Source organism: Ammospiza caudacuta, chromosome 28 (assembly GCF_027887145.1).
Source record: "Ammospiza caudacuta isolate bAmmCau1 chromosome 28, bAmmCau1.pri, whole genome shotgun sequence".
Classification (NCBI taxonomy): domain Eukaryota; kingdom Metazoa; phylum Chordata; class Aves; order Passeriformes; family Passerellidae; genus Ammospiza; species Ammospiza caudacuta.
The window spans coordinates 3,791,889-3,806,316 of NC_080620.1; the positions used below are offsets into that span (position 1 = coordinate 3,791,889).

At 52.8% G+C, this 14,428-nt stretch overlaps 1 protein-coding gene across 1 annotated transcript; it reads right to left on the bottom strand.

The window, feature by feature from the left end:
- Positions 1-1,436: 1,436 nt before the first annotated feature.
- RNF126 (ring finger protein 126) lies at positions 1,437-12,449 on the bottom strand. The gene is made up of 9 exons (XM_058820995.1): positions 12,293-12,449; positions 9,777-9,835; positions 6,415-6,478; positions 5,185-5,429; positions 4,004-4,072; positions 3,851-3,920; positions 3,461-3,554; positions 2,885-3,000; positions 1,437-2,669 (listed from the first exon to the last, which is right to left on the bottom strand). Exons 1-9 carry the CDS (start codon positions 12,365-12,367, stop codon positions 2,517-2,519), a joined length of 945 nt encoding a protein of 314 aa, XP_058676978.1. The 5' UTR covers positions 12,368-12,449; the 3' UTR covers positions 1,437-2,516.
- Positions 12,450-14,428: the final 1,979 nt, after the last annotated feature.

The window sequence follows — 14,428 nt, forward strand, 5'->3', positions numbered from 1 at the left end:
GGTCCTTTGCCACATCCAGCTTTTCACTGACCCCCGCCCACCCTGCAGGAGAACAGCCACGGTGCTTCAGTGGCACAAAGGAGGGAGCAGGAGGCAGCCCAGATCCTCAGGCAGACACAGCTCCAGGGCTGTCCCTGGCCACAGCCAGTCCTGCAGCCCAGCTCTGCATCCTCATCCCCAACAAGCTGGGACAGTGGACAGTGGTGAGGAGCAGCCCCTCAGCTGGAGGGCAGCATGGCCAGGAATAGCTCCTGCACCTCAGCGTGTGGCCAGGGCACATCCCTGCACCAGGCCAGGCCCAGCATCCCGGTCACTGTCACGTCAGACAGAGCAATGGCCCCAGCAAAAACCACCAAACTCGTTCCATTTCTGACCCAACCAGCTCCAAATGAGTCTGAGAGGGAACAGCTCTGTATTAACCATGTGCTGACTGTGGTGAGCCCCTGCCAGGTGGGCAGCACCCGCCATGCACCCACCCGGGACTTTGCTCAGCCCACTTGAAACCCATCTGAGCGCTGCTCACACATGAGAAATCATCCCCAAACACCTGGGGGAGCCAGGATGCCCCTGCCACAGCTGAAACAGTGGGAGAGGGAAGGATTTTCCAGGTTTCTTGTTTTGGTGACTAAACAGCAAAGCCTTTCCTCGGTGTGGGGTCAGCCGACGGACACGTGCAGGTTCAGCTGGGACCTTCTTTGCTGCCACCCACCTCAGCAGCCCAGGCTTGTGGCTCAACCCCTGGCAGAGGATGAGCCATTAACCCCGACACACCAGTCCTGAGATAAACCCTCCTGGGAGATGAAAGGCGCCGCCACACTGCCCAGCCAAGCTGAGGAAGAAAAACAGTCCGGGCAAGTCGCTCCCTGCCAGCCCCTGGCCCACAGCTGGGGACACTTTCTCCAACAAACCAACTTCTTGTGCTCTGAAAGGCTCAAGAAAGACCAAACCATCCTTCCCTCTCCTCAAGGAGGTTCATCTCTTCTCAGGAAGCTCATGGAAGGGAGTCAGACCAGGGGGTGATGCTGCTTTGGAAGAGACACCCAAGCTCTACAGGAGCAAGCACCTTCCCCAGCAGCCCCAAAAGCTGAGGGAGAGGCAGGGAACCCCCAAACTGCCAAACCCTCCACCCACTTCTCCCATGGGGACAGCTTCTCCCTTAGCTGCTCTGGCCTCTGGCACAGCAGTCCCAAATGTGGCACCATAAGAGACCCCCAGCCCTCCAGGAAACCTCCTGACCACCTCAAGTCCCTGTGAGGGGAAGGGGCTCCCAGTGATGATGGTGAGAGCTTCTCTCATGCCTCAGGGCCCAGGAAGCAGGGACATGGCAGGGAGTCACTGCCCTCTCTGGTGACATTCTTGTCATTCTCCGAGCTCCAGCTCTGTCACAGAAACTGAGTCACAAACATACCTGGATATTTTTTCTCTCTCTCCTTGTTTTAATCAGCTCTATTTTAAGTAGCTTTGCAATACAATTTTTTTTTCTCTCCAAAATGTTGTTTTCCTGGTAATTACTCAGTCACAATGAGATTTGCTGGTCCTCGTTCTGCTGCACACCCAGTCCTGTGTCGGCTCAGCAGAACAGCCTGCCCCAGCTGCGAGGAGGGGGGCAGGACTGTAAGGGGGGAAAAAGGTGTAAAAAATAGAAAACACCAGGCGAGGATGATTCCAGCTGCGATCCTTGGCTACCTGTGCAGTGATCCACAGGCTGGCAGTGGCTCCCACAGCAACTCCCAGCACGCAGGAGGGCTCAGAGAGGCCCAGCCTGCCCCTGGGGAAGGCAGGACAGCTTGGTGGCCTCAGAGCTTACCCTGTAGCTTTCCTCAAATCATGCATAATGGCTCGCAGAGCTGAAATGTCCATTTATTGACAACAGTAATAATTTAAGATTATAAAAACCCCTTTCAGTGTTGAGTATCAGCGGGCGAGGTTATAAAGAGAAATAAAAGGGACTCGAGATGGGACAGGGAAGGATCCCGGGGTCTACTTGAGAGTTCCTGTTTCAGTGACAGCTATTGGTCCTCCCCAGCTGGTGATCCTGGGGGGGGGGAGGCAGCATCCTTATACTTCCATTTTAGACGTCAATCTCCAAAGCAGAAAAAAGATAGTATCCAAGGGGAGGAGGAGCAAAAGAAATAAAAAGAAAGGGATCTCAAATTCAAACCCATACAAACAACATTTCCATTCGGGATTCAACCACTCGCTCAGCACCTCAGGGTTCCCAGCCGGGGAGCGCAGCAGCCTCGCACTGCAATGGGTAAAGTCCACGCAAAGAGGATGTTTTTATTGACAGACAGAGCTCTTTTCCCCCCTTTTTTCATCACAGAACTTGAGGCTTCTCATCTCTGAAGGACCCAGAGGCTCCGTGTCTTCAGAAATCAAAAGGAAATTCTGGGGGCACTGCTCCTGCCTCGTCCCCTCCCCTCGCTCTGCTCTGGAAGCCCCTTTGGCTGCTCGTGGTGCCCAGGGAGGGAAGGGGAACAGTGGAAGGGCCCCGGGGACAGAGGGTGCGTTAAGATTCATGAGTTGTTCGATGAGTTTTCATTACTTGGTGAGCTGGAGGAAGAGGAGGAGGAGGAGGATGACGAGAAGTTCATCCCTGTGAGTCCTGGGGGGTTTGTGGCAGTGTTTTGTCCACTTAAACTTTTCCGGCAGACGGGGCACGTGTCATGCTTTGGGGAGCAGACAAAAAAAACAAAAACAAAACAAGAAATAGGGGAAACGGGATTAGAAACACAACAGGGGAGCAGCACTCGAGGAATGGGCTGGGATGACACTCCATCCTCTGACCACAGGTGCTCAGGCCTCATCGTGGAGGTAGGAAAATATTTACAGAGGGGAGCAGGAGCAGACAAAGCCCCCAGTGCTGCAGGCCCCAGGCACTCACCTGCTCCAGCCACGGGACGATGCAGCCGTCGTGGAACAGGTGATTGCACGGTAACTGCCGCACGTTCTCCCCGACTGTGTAATCTTCCTTACACACAGGGCACTCCAACCCGGAATCTGCATGGCACACAGAAAGCCAAGCCCAGCTGAGCAAAGGAGGAGAGAACGAGGTGCAAAGCCCCTGACTCCGGACTTGGCATCCCTCTCCCCTTCCCTAGCATGGCTCTGTTCCTGTCAGGAGGAAAGCTTGGAGCTCTACAGTCCCCACACCATTCCTGTCAGGATGAATGCTTGGTTCTCTGCAGTCCTCACACCATCACCCCACTTCCCACTGCCCAGGCTATGCCTCATCCTTCCTTTCCCTTCTGCTTTTCCATCTCTGTCCACACTGAACTTCTCAAAACCTCCCCAGAGCAAATCCGTCCAACCTATATTGTTCTTTTTTTGTGTGAGTGTAACAGAGCCCCTTCAGCTTTGAAATGTTTTATGCCTCAAAGGTACAAACAGACAAATTTTAAGTCTCAAGAAAGTATTACAGAGAGCTTCCAGTGCACAACTCCATGGAGCAGACACGTACCTACGTGCTCCTGTGTGATCTGTATGGTGGGGAGGGCCTGGATCTTCTCTTTGTCCGCTGGCGGCGGTCCAGTGTTTTCAAACTGATTCAGTAACTGGAAAAACAACCAGCCAGGCAGGCAGAACAGAGAGGTGAGCTCAGCAGCACACAGAATCCACTCGTTTCCTGAGCCAGGGCACCTGGACTAGATGCACTTACACAAGCACTGTCTGGTGTTCTTTTCTGTTTCCCCTCACAGCAAGTACAACAATTTTACAACACCTGGCAGTGACCACTGCAGATCCTTTCCCATTCCAGTCCCCCAGCCCCTCATTCCCTGCACCCCCAGAGGTGCTGCCCCTCCTGCAGCACTGCACAGGAGGATGGAGCTGCAGGGAACCCCAGTTTTACCTGTGTGATAATCGCATCCAGGCCGTTGGCACCCCAGGCGTAGTCCATCGGATTTGAGTGCAGGACTCCCCTGAGGAGCAAGGACAGCAAGTGAGTTCATCCTGGAGCACCAAGGAGACACTGTCACAGAGAGCAGCACATCCTCCAACTCACCAAGGGCCCAGGCCTAGGTTTGGAATTGTGGTCGGTGCAATAATTCCATTGACCAGCTGCTGGATAATTCTGAAAGGTAAGAAAACCAGGACTGTGTAAGAATTAAAGTTTGCTGGCTATCACATTGTTGGAGGCAATTAAAAATAACCTACAGCAATTGCAATGGCAGCTTAGAGAGTGATCAGCCACTGATAAAGTTTCAATATTTGATTCATAAGGGGACAATTCCTGACATGATGGCGAGTGGCTCCCAAGATGCACTTCCACACTGTCTGGTGTTCTCTTCTGTTTCCCCTTACAGAAGTACAACATTTTTGCAACACCTGGCAATGACCAGGGAATATTCTCCCACTAGAGGACAAACTCCTAAGCTCAGTCCATGTCACCATCCAGCTAAAACACCCCAATAGACCCCAACAGGCTCAGGTGGGACACAGATGGCAATTAAAAATACCCTACAGCAATTGCAACGGCAGCTTAGGGAGTGATCCACTGATAAAGTTTCAATATTTGAAACTTTTAAGAGCTCTCTTTTAAGAGCTTCTTGTTCATAAGGGAACGATTCCTGACACAATGGCAAGTGGCTCCTAAGATGCACTTACACACTGCCTGGTGTTCTCTTCAAGTACAACAATTTTGCAACACCTGGCAATGACCAGGGAATATTCTCCCACACTTGGGAGCGGACAAACTCCTAAGCAGAGTCCATGTCACACCCAGCTAAAAAACCCCAAACAGATCCCAACAGGCTCAGGTGGGACACAGATGGCAAAAATACCTACAGCAATTGCAATGGCAGCTTAGGGAGTGATCAGCCACTGATAAAGTCTCAATATTTGATTCATAAGGGGACAATTCCTGACATGATGGTGAGTGGCTCCCAAGATGCACTTACACAAACAGTGCCTGTTGTTCTCTTCAAATACAACAATTTTGCAACACCTGGCAATGACCAGGGAATACTCTCCCACTAGAGGACAAGCTCCTAAGCACAGTCTATGTCACCACCCAGCTAAAACACCCCAAACAAACCCCAAAAGCAGGAGCTGCCAACACGCTTAGGCGGCACACAGACATCACCCACGGCAGCGCTGGAAATCTTTGGGATGCCGCTCCAACAAACCAGGAGGAAAGGTGAGGAACACCAAGGATCCCCCCTGAGGTTCCAGAATGTTCCTCACCCTTCCAGCGTGGGCACTCCCTCGTGCCTGCCCGAGGCTCGGCGCGTGGCCAGGCGGGCGCGGGGCTGCCGGGCGCCGTAGCGGTGCCGGGACTGGTGCTCGCGCTCCCGCCGGTTCTCCGAGTCCCGGTTGTCCTCTGCCTGCTGCACGTTGGACCCGAAGGGAAACTCAAAGCTGTCGTCAAAGAAGCCGAAAGCAAACTGGCCATAGCCCGGGGGCAAGGTGAACAAGTGCTGATCCACGTTCTGGAGGGAGGGAGGGAATGCAGGGAACAGATTGTAACAACAGGAATGACAGTAAAATTCAGAACAGGACAAAGATGCTGCTGGCCACCTCCACCCCAGCCCCTGCAGTCTGCCACACTTGACCCAACACCCATAAGTTGTTTGATCTCACTCTGACATTGCTCTTCATGGCCACTTCTAATTGGAACATGACATACCTGCAAGCAGCAGTTCCAAAGTCTATGAGTAAATACATGTGTGCCAATATTTTCTCTAATATGAGTGATTGGAGTAAATAGTTTGTAGTGAAATGGGAAGGTCAGTTCCAAATCACAGCCCCTAAAAGTTCTGGGATGCTTGGATCAAAGTGATTCATAAGGGGACAATTCCTGACACAATGGCAATTCCTGACAGGATACACTTCCACACTATCTGATGTCCTCTTCTGTTTCCCCTCACAGCAAGTACATTTCTGCAACACCTGGCAATGACCAGGGAATATTCTCCCACTAGAGGACAAACTGCTAAGCAGAGTCCCTGTCACATCCAGCTAAAACTCCCAAACAGACCCCAAGAGCAGGAGCTGCCAACAGGCTCAGGTGGCACACAGATGTCACAGCCTGGGGTGACACTGGGATCAGCACCCTCAGCAGCAGCTCAGTGAGAAACAGACACTGGAACTGCACACAAAGGCAGAAATAATCACATTTCCCTGGTTTTTCTTTGGTGTGTCACTGCTACTTCCAAGCTGAGGCTACTGCATAGCAACACACCCAAATCCTGCTGAGCCCCCTCACAACTGGAATCAGCTGAGTGATGGTCCCATGGAACACACACAGCAAAAATATGGGATGTGGAGATTGCAGGAGCAGCATGTGGAGGATATGAATTCCCCATTTCCAAGTTCTGTCATGAGCTGGGAAATGTTTAAACAATGCACTATTGGAAAAATATTCAATGCAAGAGCAAAGCAGAAGGTGGTGGAGGAGAGAAAGGACTTGCTCACCTCAAAAGGATGCCTGCTCTGATCAGGGGCTGACGTGGAGGAGCTGGTCTCATTGTCAGCATTCCTGTGGAGAATGAAGAGCACTGGTAATCTTCTCACAGCAGCTTCCAAGGCTTTTCTGCCCCCCCCTCCCCTCCCATCCCAGGGCAGAGGCAGCTGGTCCTCCCTCAGCTGCTGATTTTCTGATTGCCTCAATCAATTTTCCCTCCCAAACCTTTCATTTTCCCACATCCTCACCCATTTCTCCATACTCTATTAGAGCTCACAGGCTTCACAGAAGTGTCTGAACCATGATGTCAAGTGAGGATTTGCCCAACAATCCATCTCAAACACACCAGCTAATCCTCCAGAGCACCAGGAAGACTTAAAGCACAAACGCTGATCTCTGTGACCCCGAGACACAGAAGTCTAATCTTGAATCAAAGAAACTTCTCTACTGCAGAAGCACACAACCAAACAGCTCAGAATGTTGGGAAAACTCTAATTCTTGTCAGACTTCTGCTTTCAGAGCTGCAGGAACATTTCCTGCTCAGAGCCAAGTTCATGGTACTGAAACCACGGAGATTCAGCAAATATGGGACTCTCCCAAGGTCACAGGGAATCACCAAAACAGTCAGGATCAGCCAGCATGGATTTTCTGGCTCCAGGGCTGGTGATCAAACCAACTATCACCTGCTCAGTGCAGAAGCCCCAGGCCATGCACCACAATCATTAGGCAGCAACACCCATTGCCCCTGGCCCCTGCACTGCCAGTCACAGCTGGGGCCTCACAAACAAAACTGAAACATTTTAAAACATTCCTGCTGCTTCTGCCACCAGTGGCAGCAGAGCAGCACAGAAACATGGACTTCACTGCTCCAGGGCAGAGTCCAAAGTCTCAGCCACAACGTTTTGCTGCCCATTCCCAACACAGTCACTGCTTACACTGAGGTGTTCATGCACTCACCGTTCCCAGATCCCTGTCTGGGGTTATCTCTGCCCTGATGAGGTCAGAGCCACCACACAGCGCAGGCAAAACCTCCCTAACACTTCTTTATATTTGTTTGAAATTAAACCATTCCTGTTCCACCCCTCAGCAGAGACATTGGATGCTCAGTATTGCCATGGCAGATTGGGCTGTGGGTGCAAATTGTGCCAACAAAGCACAGTAATCCAAAAGTGAGGAAAAACTGAGCTAAAGCTGGGGCAGAAGCAATAGAAATGGTGCATTTTACATCAAACATTGCCTCTAAACTAGGAAGGGAGCACTCACCATTCCCAGATCCCTCTCTCTGGGGTTATCTCTGCTCTGATCAGGTCAAAACCACCACACAGGACAGAGAAAACCTCCCTAACACTTCTTTATGTTTGTTTGGAATCAAACCATTCCTGTCCCACCCCTCAGCATTGCTTAGATTGGCCTGTGGATGCAAACTCTGCCAACAAAGCACTGTACTCCAAAAGTGAGGAAAAACTGAGCTAAAGCTGGGGCAGAAGCAATAGAAACCTCTGTCTGGGGTTATCTCTGCTCTGATCAGGTCAGAGCCACCACACAGCACAGGCAAAACCTCCCTAGCACTTCTTTATGTTTGTTTGAAATTAAACCTGCTCCACCCCTCAGCAGAGACATTGGATGCTCAGTATTGCCATGGCAGATTGGGCTGTGGGTGCAAATTGTGCCAACAAAGCACAGTAATCCAAAAGTGAGGAAAAACTGAGCTAAAGCTGGGGCAGAAGCAATAGAAATCTCTCTGGGGTTATCTCTGCTCTGATCAGGTCAAAACCACCACACAGGACAGAGAAAACCTCCCTAGCCCTTCTTTATGTTTGTTTGGAATCAAACCATTCCTGTCCCACCCCTCAGCATTGCTTAGATTGGCCTGTGGATGCAAACTCTGCCATCAAAGCACTGTACTCCAAAAGTGAGGAAAAACTGAGCTAAAGCTGGGGCAGAAGCAATAGAAATGGTGCATTTTACATCAAACATTGCCTCTAAACTAGGAAGGGAGCACTCACCATTCCCAGATCCCTCTCTCTGGGGTTATCTCTGCTCTGATCAGGTCAAAACCACCACACAGGACAGAGAAAACCTCCCTAACACTTCTTTATGTTTGTTTGGAATCAAACCATTCCTGTCCCACCCCTCAGCATTACTTAGATTGGCCTGTGGATGCAAACTGTGCCAACAAAGCACTGCATTCCAAAAGTGAGGAAAAACTGAGCTAAAGCTGGGGCAGAAGCAATAGAAATGGTGCATTTTACATCAAACATTGCCTCTAAACTAGGAAGGGAGCACTCACCATTCCCAGATCCCTCTCTCTGGGGTTATCTCTGCTCTGATCAGGTCAAAACCACCACACAGGACAGAGAAAACCTCCCTAACACTTCTTTATGTTTGTTTGGAATCAAACCATTCCTGTCCCACCCCTCAGCATTGCTTAGATTGGCCTGTGGATGCAAACTCTGCCAACAAAGCACTGTACTCCAAAAGTGAGGAAAAACTGAGCTAAAGCTGGGGCAGAAGCAATAGAAACCTCTGTCTGGGGTTATCTCTGCTCTGATCAGGTCAGAGCCACCACACAGCACAGGCAAAACCTCCCTAGCACTTCTTTATGTTTGTTTGAAATTAAACCTGCTCCACCCCTCAGCAGAGACATTGGATGCTCAGTATTGCCATGGCAGATTGGCCTGTGGGTGCAAATTGTGCCAACAAAGCACAGTAATCCAAAAGTGAGGAAAAACTGAGCTAAAGCTGGGGCAGAAGCAATAGAAATCTCTCTGGGGTTATCTCTGCTCTGATCAGGTCAGAGCCACCACACAGGACAGAGAAAACCTCCCTAGCCCTTCTTTATGCTTGTTTGGAATCAAACCATTCCTGTCCCACCCCTCAGCATTGCTTAGATTGGCCTGTGGATGCAAACTCTGCCATCAAAGCACTGTACTCCAAAAGTGAGGAAAAACTGAGCTAAAGCTGGGGCAGAAGCAATAGAAATGGTGCATTTTACATCAAACATTGCCTCTAAACTAGGAAGGGAGCACTCACCATTCCCAGATCCCTCTCTCTGGGGTTATCTCTGCTCTGATCAGGTCAAAACCACCACACAGGACAGAGAAAACCTCCCTAACACTTCTTTATGTTTGTTTGGAATCAAACCATTCCTGTCCCACCCCCCAGCAGAGACATTGTGGACGCTCAGCATTGCTCAGATTGGCCTGTGGATGCAAACTGTGCCAACAAAGCACTGGATTCCAAAAGTGAGGAAAGATGAGCTAAAGCTGGGGCAGAAGCAATAAAACAAAGCATTTTATAGTAAACATTGAACTAGGAAGGGAGCAAAGCAATGTGGGCTCAGTGGAGCACCAGCCCTGGGGCAGCACAGTACCTTGGCTCCTCAGGAAGCTCTTCAATAAAACCAGACTCACACCGTGGGCAGATGTAGTCCTGCAGGAGAAGACACACACTGGGTGAGAGGAGGAGGTGGCACCCCAGAGCTGCAGGCTGTGACAGGGTGGGAGGGTGCACAGGCAACAGTCCCAGAGCCAGAGACACCCCAAAGCCCAACATTTCCCTCCCAGAGCTCAGCTTAAGCCTGTGGGAGCTCAGCTTAAGCATGATGAGGGTGATGCTGATTAATCCCCAGTACAGACAGAGCTGATGCAGCTCCAGTGAAGTGAAAGTGAAACCCCCAAGGCTCCCTGCACAACAAAGCCACAAACTTTGGCCCAGCTGCGTGTTTGAGGAGCAGGACACAACGTGGGAATGGCAGCAGGGATTTGGGGAGGTTGGAGTGCTCAGGGAGGCTGAATGGTCCCTGTCACTGACACAGCCTGAGGGTCACAGCTCATAGGGACACTCTGAGTCGTTGTGTAGCCAGGACCTCACACTCTCACACCCAGAGCTCACTACAGAGACCTGTCACCATCCCTGAGCGTGCCAGGACACACAGGCTGAGTGTGCAGCCCCTGCACAGACACCTCCTCACATTTCTGGGCTTAGTGAGGAGGAATTTATCCTCTACAACCAGCCCAGGACTCTGGACACCCTGAAATGGAACTGTTTCACTTCACTTCAAGAAGCAGCACAGAGCCAATGCCATCCCTTGCCCCACACCACCCCAAATCCCTGTGCTGGCACAGCCAGGCTCAGCACAGAAGGCATTTAAGAGCTCCTAAAAATAATGTTTGCCACCTCCTTTTGCTGCTGTGCTGGAACTGGCACAGCCCTGAGCCAGACTGAGGGATTCCCCCAAGGAGCTGAGGCTGATAAAGGGTCGCTCCTCTGGCCCCTAGAGCCAACCCTGATAAGGCCCAAGGGAATGAGCACAGCTTGGAGCCCCTGAACGTGCTGTGTCTGCTCAGGGAGATAGAGGAGGAGACTGGGAGAGGTGGCTGCTCCTTCTCCCACACAGGACTGAGATGGAACAACCATCTCTGCACCACTGACATCAGATCAGGCTCTGCTGGGTGAGCACAGGGAACTGTAGCCCATGAAATCCCCTGTTCATTAAAACCCCCTGCTCATTAAAACCCCATTGGTGGCACAAACTGGTGAGGGACACACATGGCATGAGGGTGAGTGGCCATGGCCTGAGCACCCTGCCCAGGGAGCTGCTGTGTGTCTGTGTGTCTCTGTGCGCTCCCAGCACAGGGATCAGCACATTCCTCTGCAGCTGGAACAGCACAAATGTCAGAGTTTGTTGTTTCTCGGGCTGTTTGAGTCCCTCCTTTGGCAGAGCTGCTTACTGCGCCTGCAGATGGGGAGTGAAACCCGAGAGAAACCTGAGGAAACCTAAATCCCCAAAACCAGCTCCTAAACTCACACATCTGAGCCCCCAAACCCAGCTGGCACAGCCAGATGTGCACACAACCAGCTGTGAGCACAGCCCAGCACCAGCTGTTTGAACAGAAATAAAAACCAGATTTCCTGTGTCACCTCCTGGCCCCAGAGCTCAGTGAGTTTGCCCTCACTCTCCCACACCAGCATGGCCCACCCTGGCCCAAAGGAGAGGGCAAAAGGACAAAAAACACGTCACGAAGCAGCCACCCCCGGCAGGGACAGCTCTGCTTGTCCCCACAGGCTTTTCAAGCTCAGTGCCAGCACCCAGCAATGGCTTTTGGGACACGGTGCTGTGAAAAGTGGCAGGACAAAGAGACCAGCAGCACTCTCCAAACCACACTGAACACCTCAGGAAGCCAAGCAGGGGAACAATCGAGCCAGCAGATCCTCACACTCCTTTTCCACCCACACCAGCGCAAGCTCCACACTCACACACCGCGTTTTGGTGCGTGATTAAAGCACCTGCCCAGGTGCCTACATAGCATTTCTACCCACGTATTGCCGTGCACCTCCCTGCGCCCCAGCCGCCCCCACGGCCGGGCTGTCATGGTGTTCATTAAACCTCTCGAAAGAGCACGGAGAAACCCCAAACCCCGAAAAACCCCAAAACCCCGAGAAACCCCCACACCCCGCGCTGCTTCACGGGTACCGGCTGGCATCAGGCTGCTCGGGCCGGGGGTGTCACAGCCGGTACCGGGGCTGTTGTCTGACCGGCTCCCGTCCCAGCCCGGTTCCCCCTGAGGCGCCCGGAGCGCTCGAACCGCCTCGGGCCTCCCCCATCGGGCGCACCGGGCCCGAGGGCCGCTCCCGCCGCGCCGCCGCCGCCCCTCGACCCGTTCCCACCGCCGCAGCCCCGTTCCCTCGCTAGCGAGCCCCTCTCAACGCCCCCGAGCCGCGGTGCCACGGGCGGAGCCCCTCAGGGCTGCCCCCGCCTCCCCGGCCGCTCAGGCCCCCTGGGCCCCTCAGGCCTCGCCCCCCACGTGCCCGCCCCCTCGGAGCCGCCACCCGGCCCTGCCCGCTCTCCCGGCCCTCCCCGGCGGCGCTCCCCGGTGCTCCGCTCACGGGCAGGCGCGGGGCGATCTCGGCCGAGCAGCAATGGCAGAAGAACCGGCCCGGCTGCGGCGACGCCTCCGCCATCTTCCCCTACCCGCCGGCCCCGCCCCCCGCGCGCGCCGCGGCGCCGACGGCGGCCGAGGGGGGACAAGGGACAGCGCGCGGCGGAAACGCGGAGGGGGAAAAACCGCGGAGGGGGCGTGGCTAAACGAGGGCGTGGGGTTTAAATGTTAAATAATAGGCGTGGTTTGCCCAAATAAGGAGATGGGCGTGGCCAGGGAAGTGGCGGGATGGATCCCCGATTCCGGGAACCCCTCGGTATTCCCGGAACCCCCCCAATCCTTCCTGCTCCCCCCCCAAATCCTTCCTGCACCCCCTCCTCGCCCGGCCTGATCCCTCTCTCAGCCCCACGGAACCCCGAACTTTAAAATATCAAGTTAATTTTTAAAAGAAGGGAAAAAAAATGAGCTGGGGAGAGGTTGAGTCTCCCAAGAAGAGGAAAAGGGGAGTGAAAAATAAATCCCAGTGAAAATCACGGGAGCTGCTTCAAGATGCAATAGCCCTAAAAGAACTGGAATCGTTGGGGTCCCAAAACTCAGGGGCTGTTCTGTGGCGCAGCCAAGCCAGGGTTTTGGGGTGATTTTGGGGTATCCACGTGATATGGGTGATTTTGGGGGGAGATTTCGGGGTGTCTACGTGATATGGCTTGTTTTGGGGTGATTTGGGAGTATTCACTTGATACGGGGGATTTTTGGGGTGATTTGGGGGTATCCACTTGATATAGGTGATTTTTGGGGTGATTTTGGGAAGATTTTGAGGTATCCATGTGATATCGGTGATTTTGGGGAGATTTTGGGGTATCCCTGTGATCTGGGTGATTTTGGGGGCGATTTTGTGGATATTTGGGGTATCCACATGATATGGGTGATTTTGGGGGTAGTTTTGGTGTATCCACGTTATATGGATGATTTTTGGGGTGATTCTGGGGAGATCTTGGGGTATCCTCGTGATATCGGTGATTTTTGGGGCGATTTTAGAGTATCCACGCGATTCGGGTGATTTTGTGGATATTTGGGGTATCCACGCGATATCAGTGATTTTTGGGGTGATTTTGGGGTATCCATATTATATGGGTGATTTTTGGCGCGATTTCGAGGTATCCACGTAATATGGCTGATTTTGGGGTGATTTTTTGGGAGATTTTTGGGGAGATTTTGGGGTATCCACGCACTGCAGCTACAAGATTTTGGGGAGGGGGAGATAGTGAGGCTGCCGGGCAGGACTGGAATGACAGAACTGTGGGATTTTAAGGATTCTGCACAGCGGGGCTGTGTATTTTTAGGATTTCTCGCCAGCCCCGCTCCCAGCAGGTGGCATCTTCATCCCAGCATTTGCCTCTCCAGCTTTGGAGCTGCCGGGGAGGGATTTACGGAGCAGCTCAGGAGCCCTGGAAATCTCAGCAGAGCAGCGACAAGGGCTGGACATTGGTGACAAACAGCTCTGGAGGGTGGTGCCAGAATTGGGACAGGCCGGCAGAGCTCAGCGCTGATCGATGGTAGCATTTATTAATTTATTTACAGGTGATGAGGTTTATTTATTTACAGGTGATGAGGAAACTGCTGCTCCTGTAATTCAGGAGGTGGGACCAGACAGAGCCAGACAGAGCCCTGCGGCTCCGGATGGGGCATTTCCCACCCCTGGGGAAGCTCCTTCCCTCCCGTTTCACCGTCGGAGGACGAGTCAGCACTCGATCAAATGGTGTGGGATGGTGGAGGGGGGAAGGATGCGGCTGCACTGACTTTGTCCCTGTGGAATTCCCTGACGCAGGAGCTGTGCAGGGTGAGCGTGGCAGCGCTCAGATGGCAGAGGATGAGGATGCACAGGGAGATAAGGGCAGGAAAATGGGCACACAGCAGTAGGGAGGGTCCCCAAAAACCTCTCACTCGCCTGTTGGGGTCTGCATCCATGTCAGGAATAAAAACCGTGCGCCTGCCTCATTGCTGGTGCTGCTCATGGAGAGGGAATTGCCGTTTTTTGGGTGTTGAGGGTCCCCCAAAAGCCCCTCACTCATCTGTTGGGGTCTTCAATCCCTGCCCATCCCTCATTGCTGGTGCTGCTCATGGAGAGGGGATTGCCCTTCTCCAG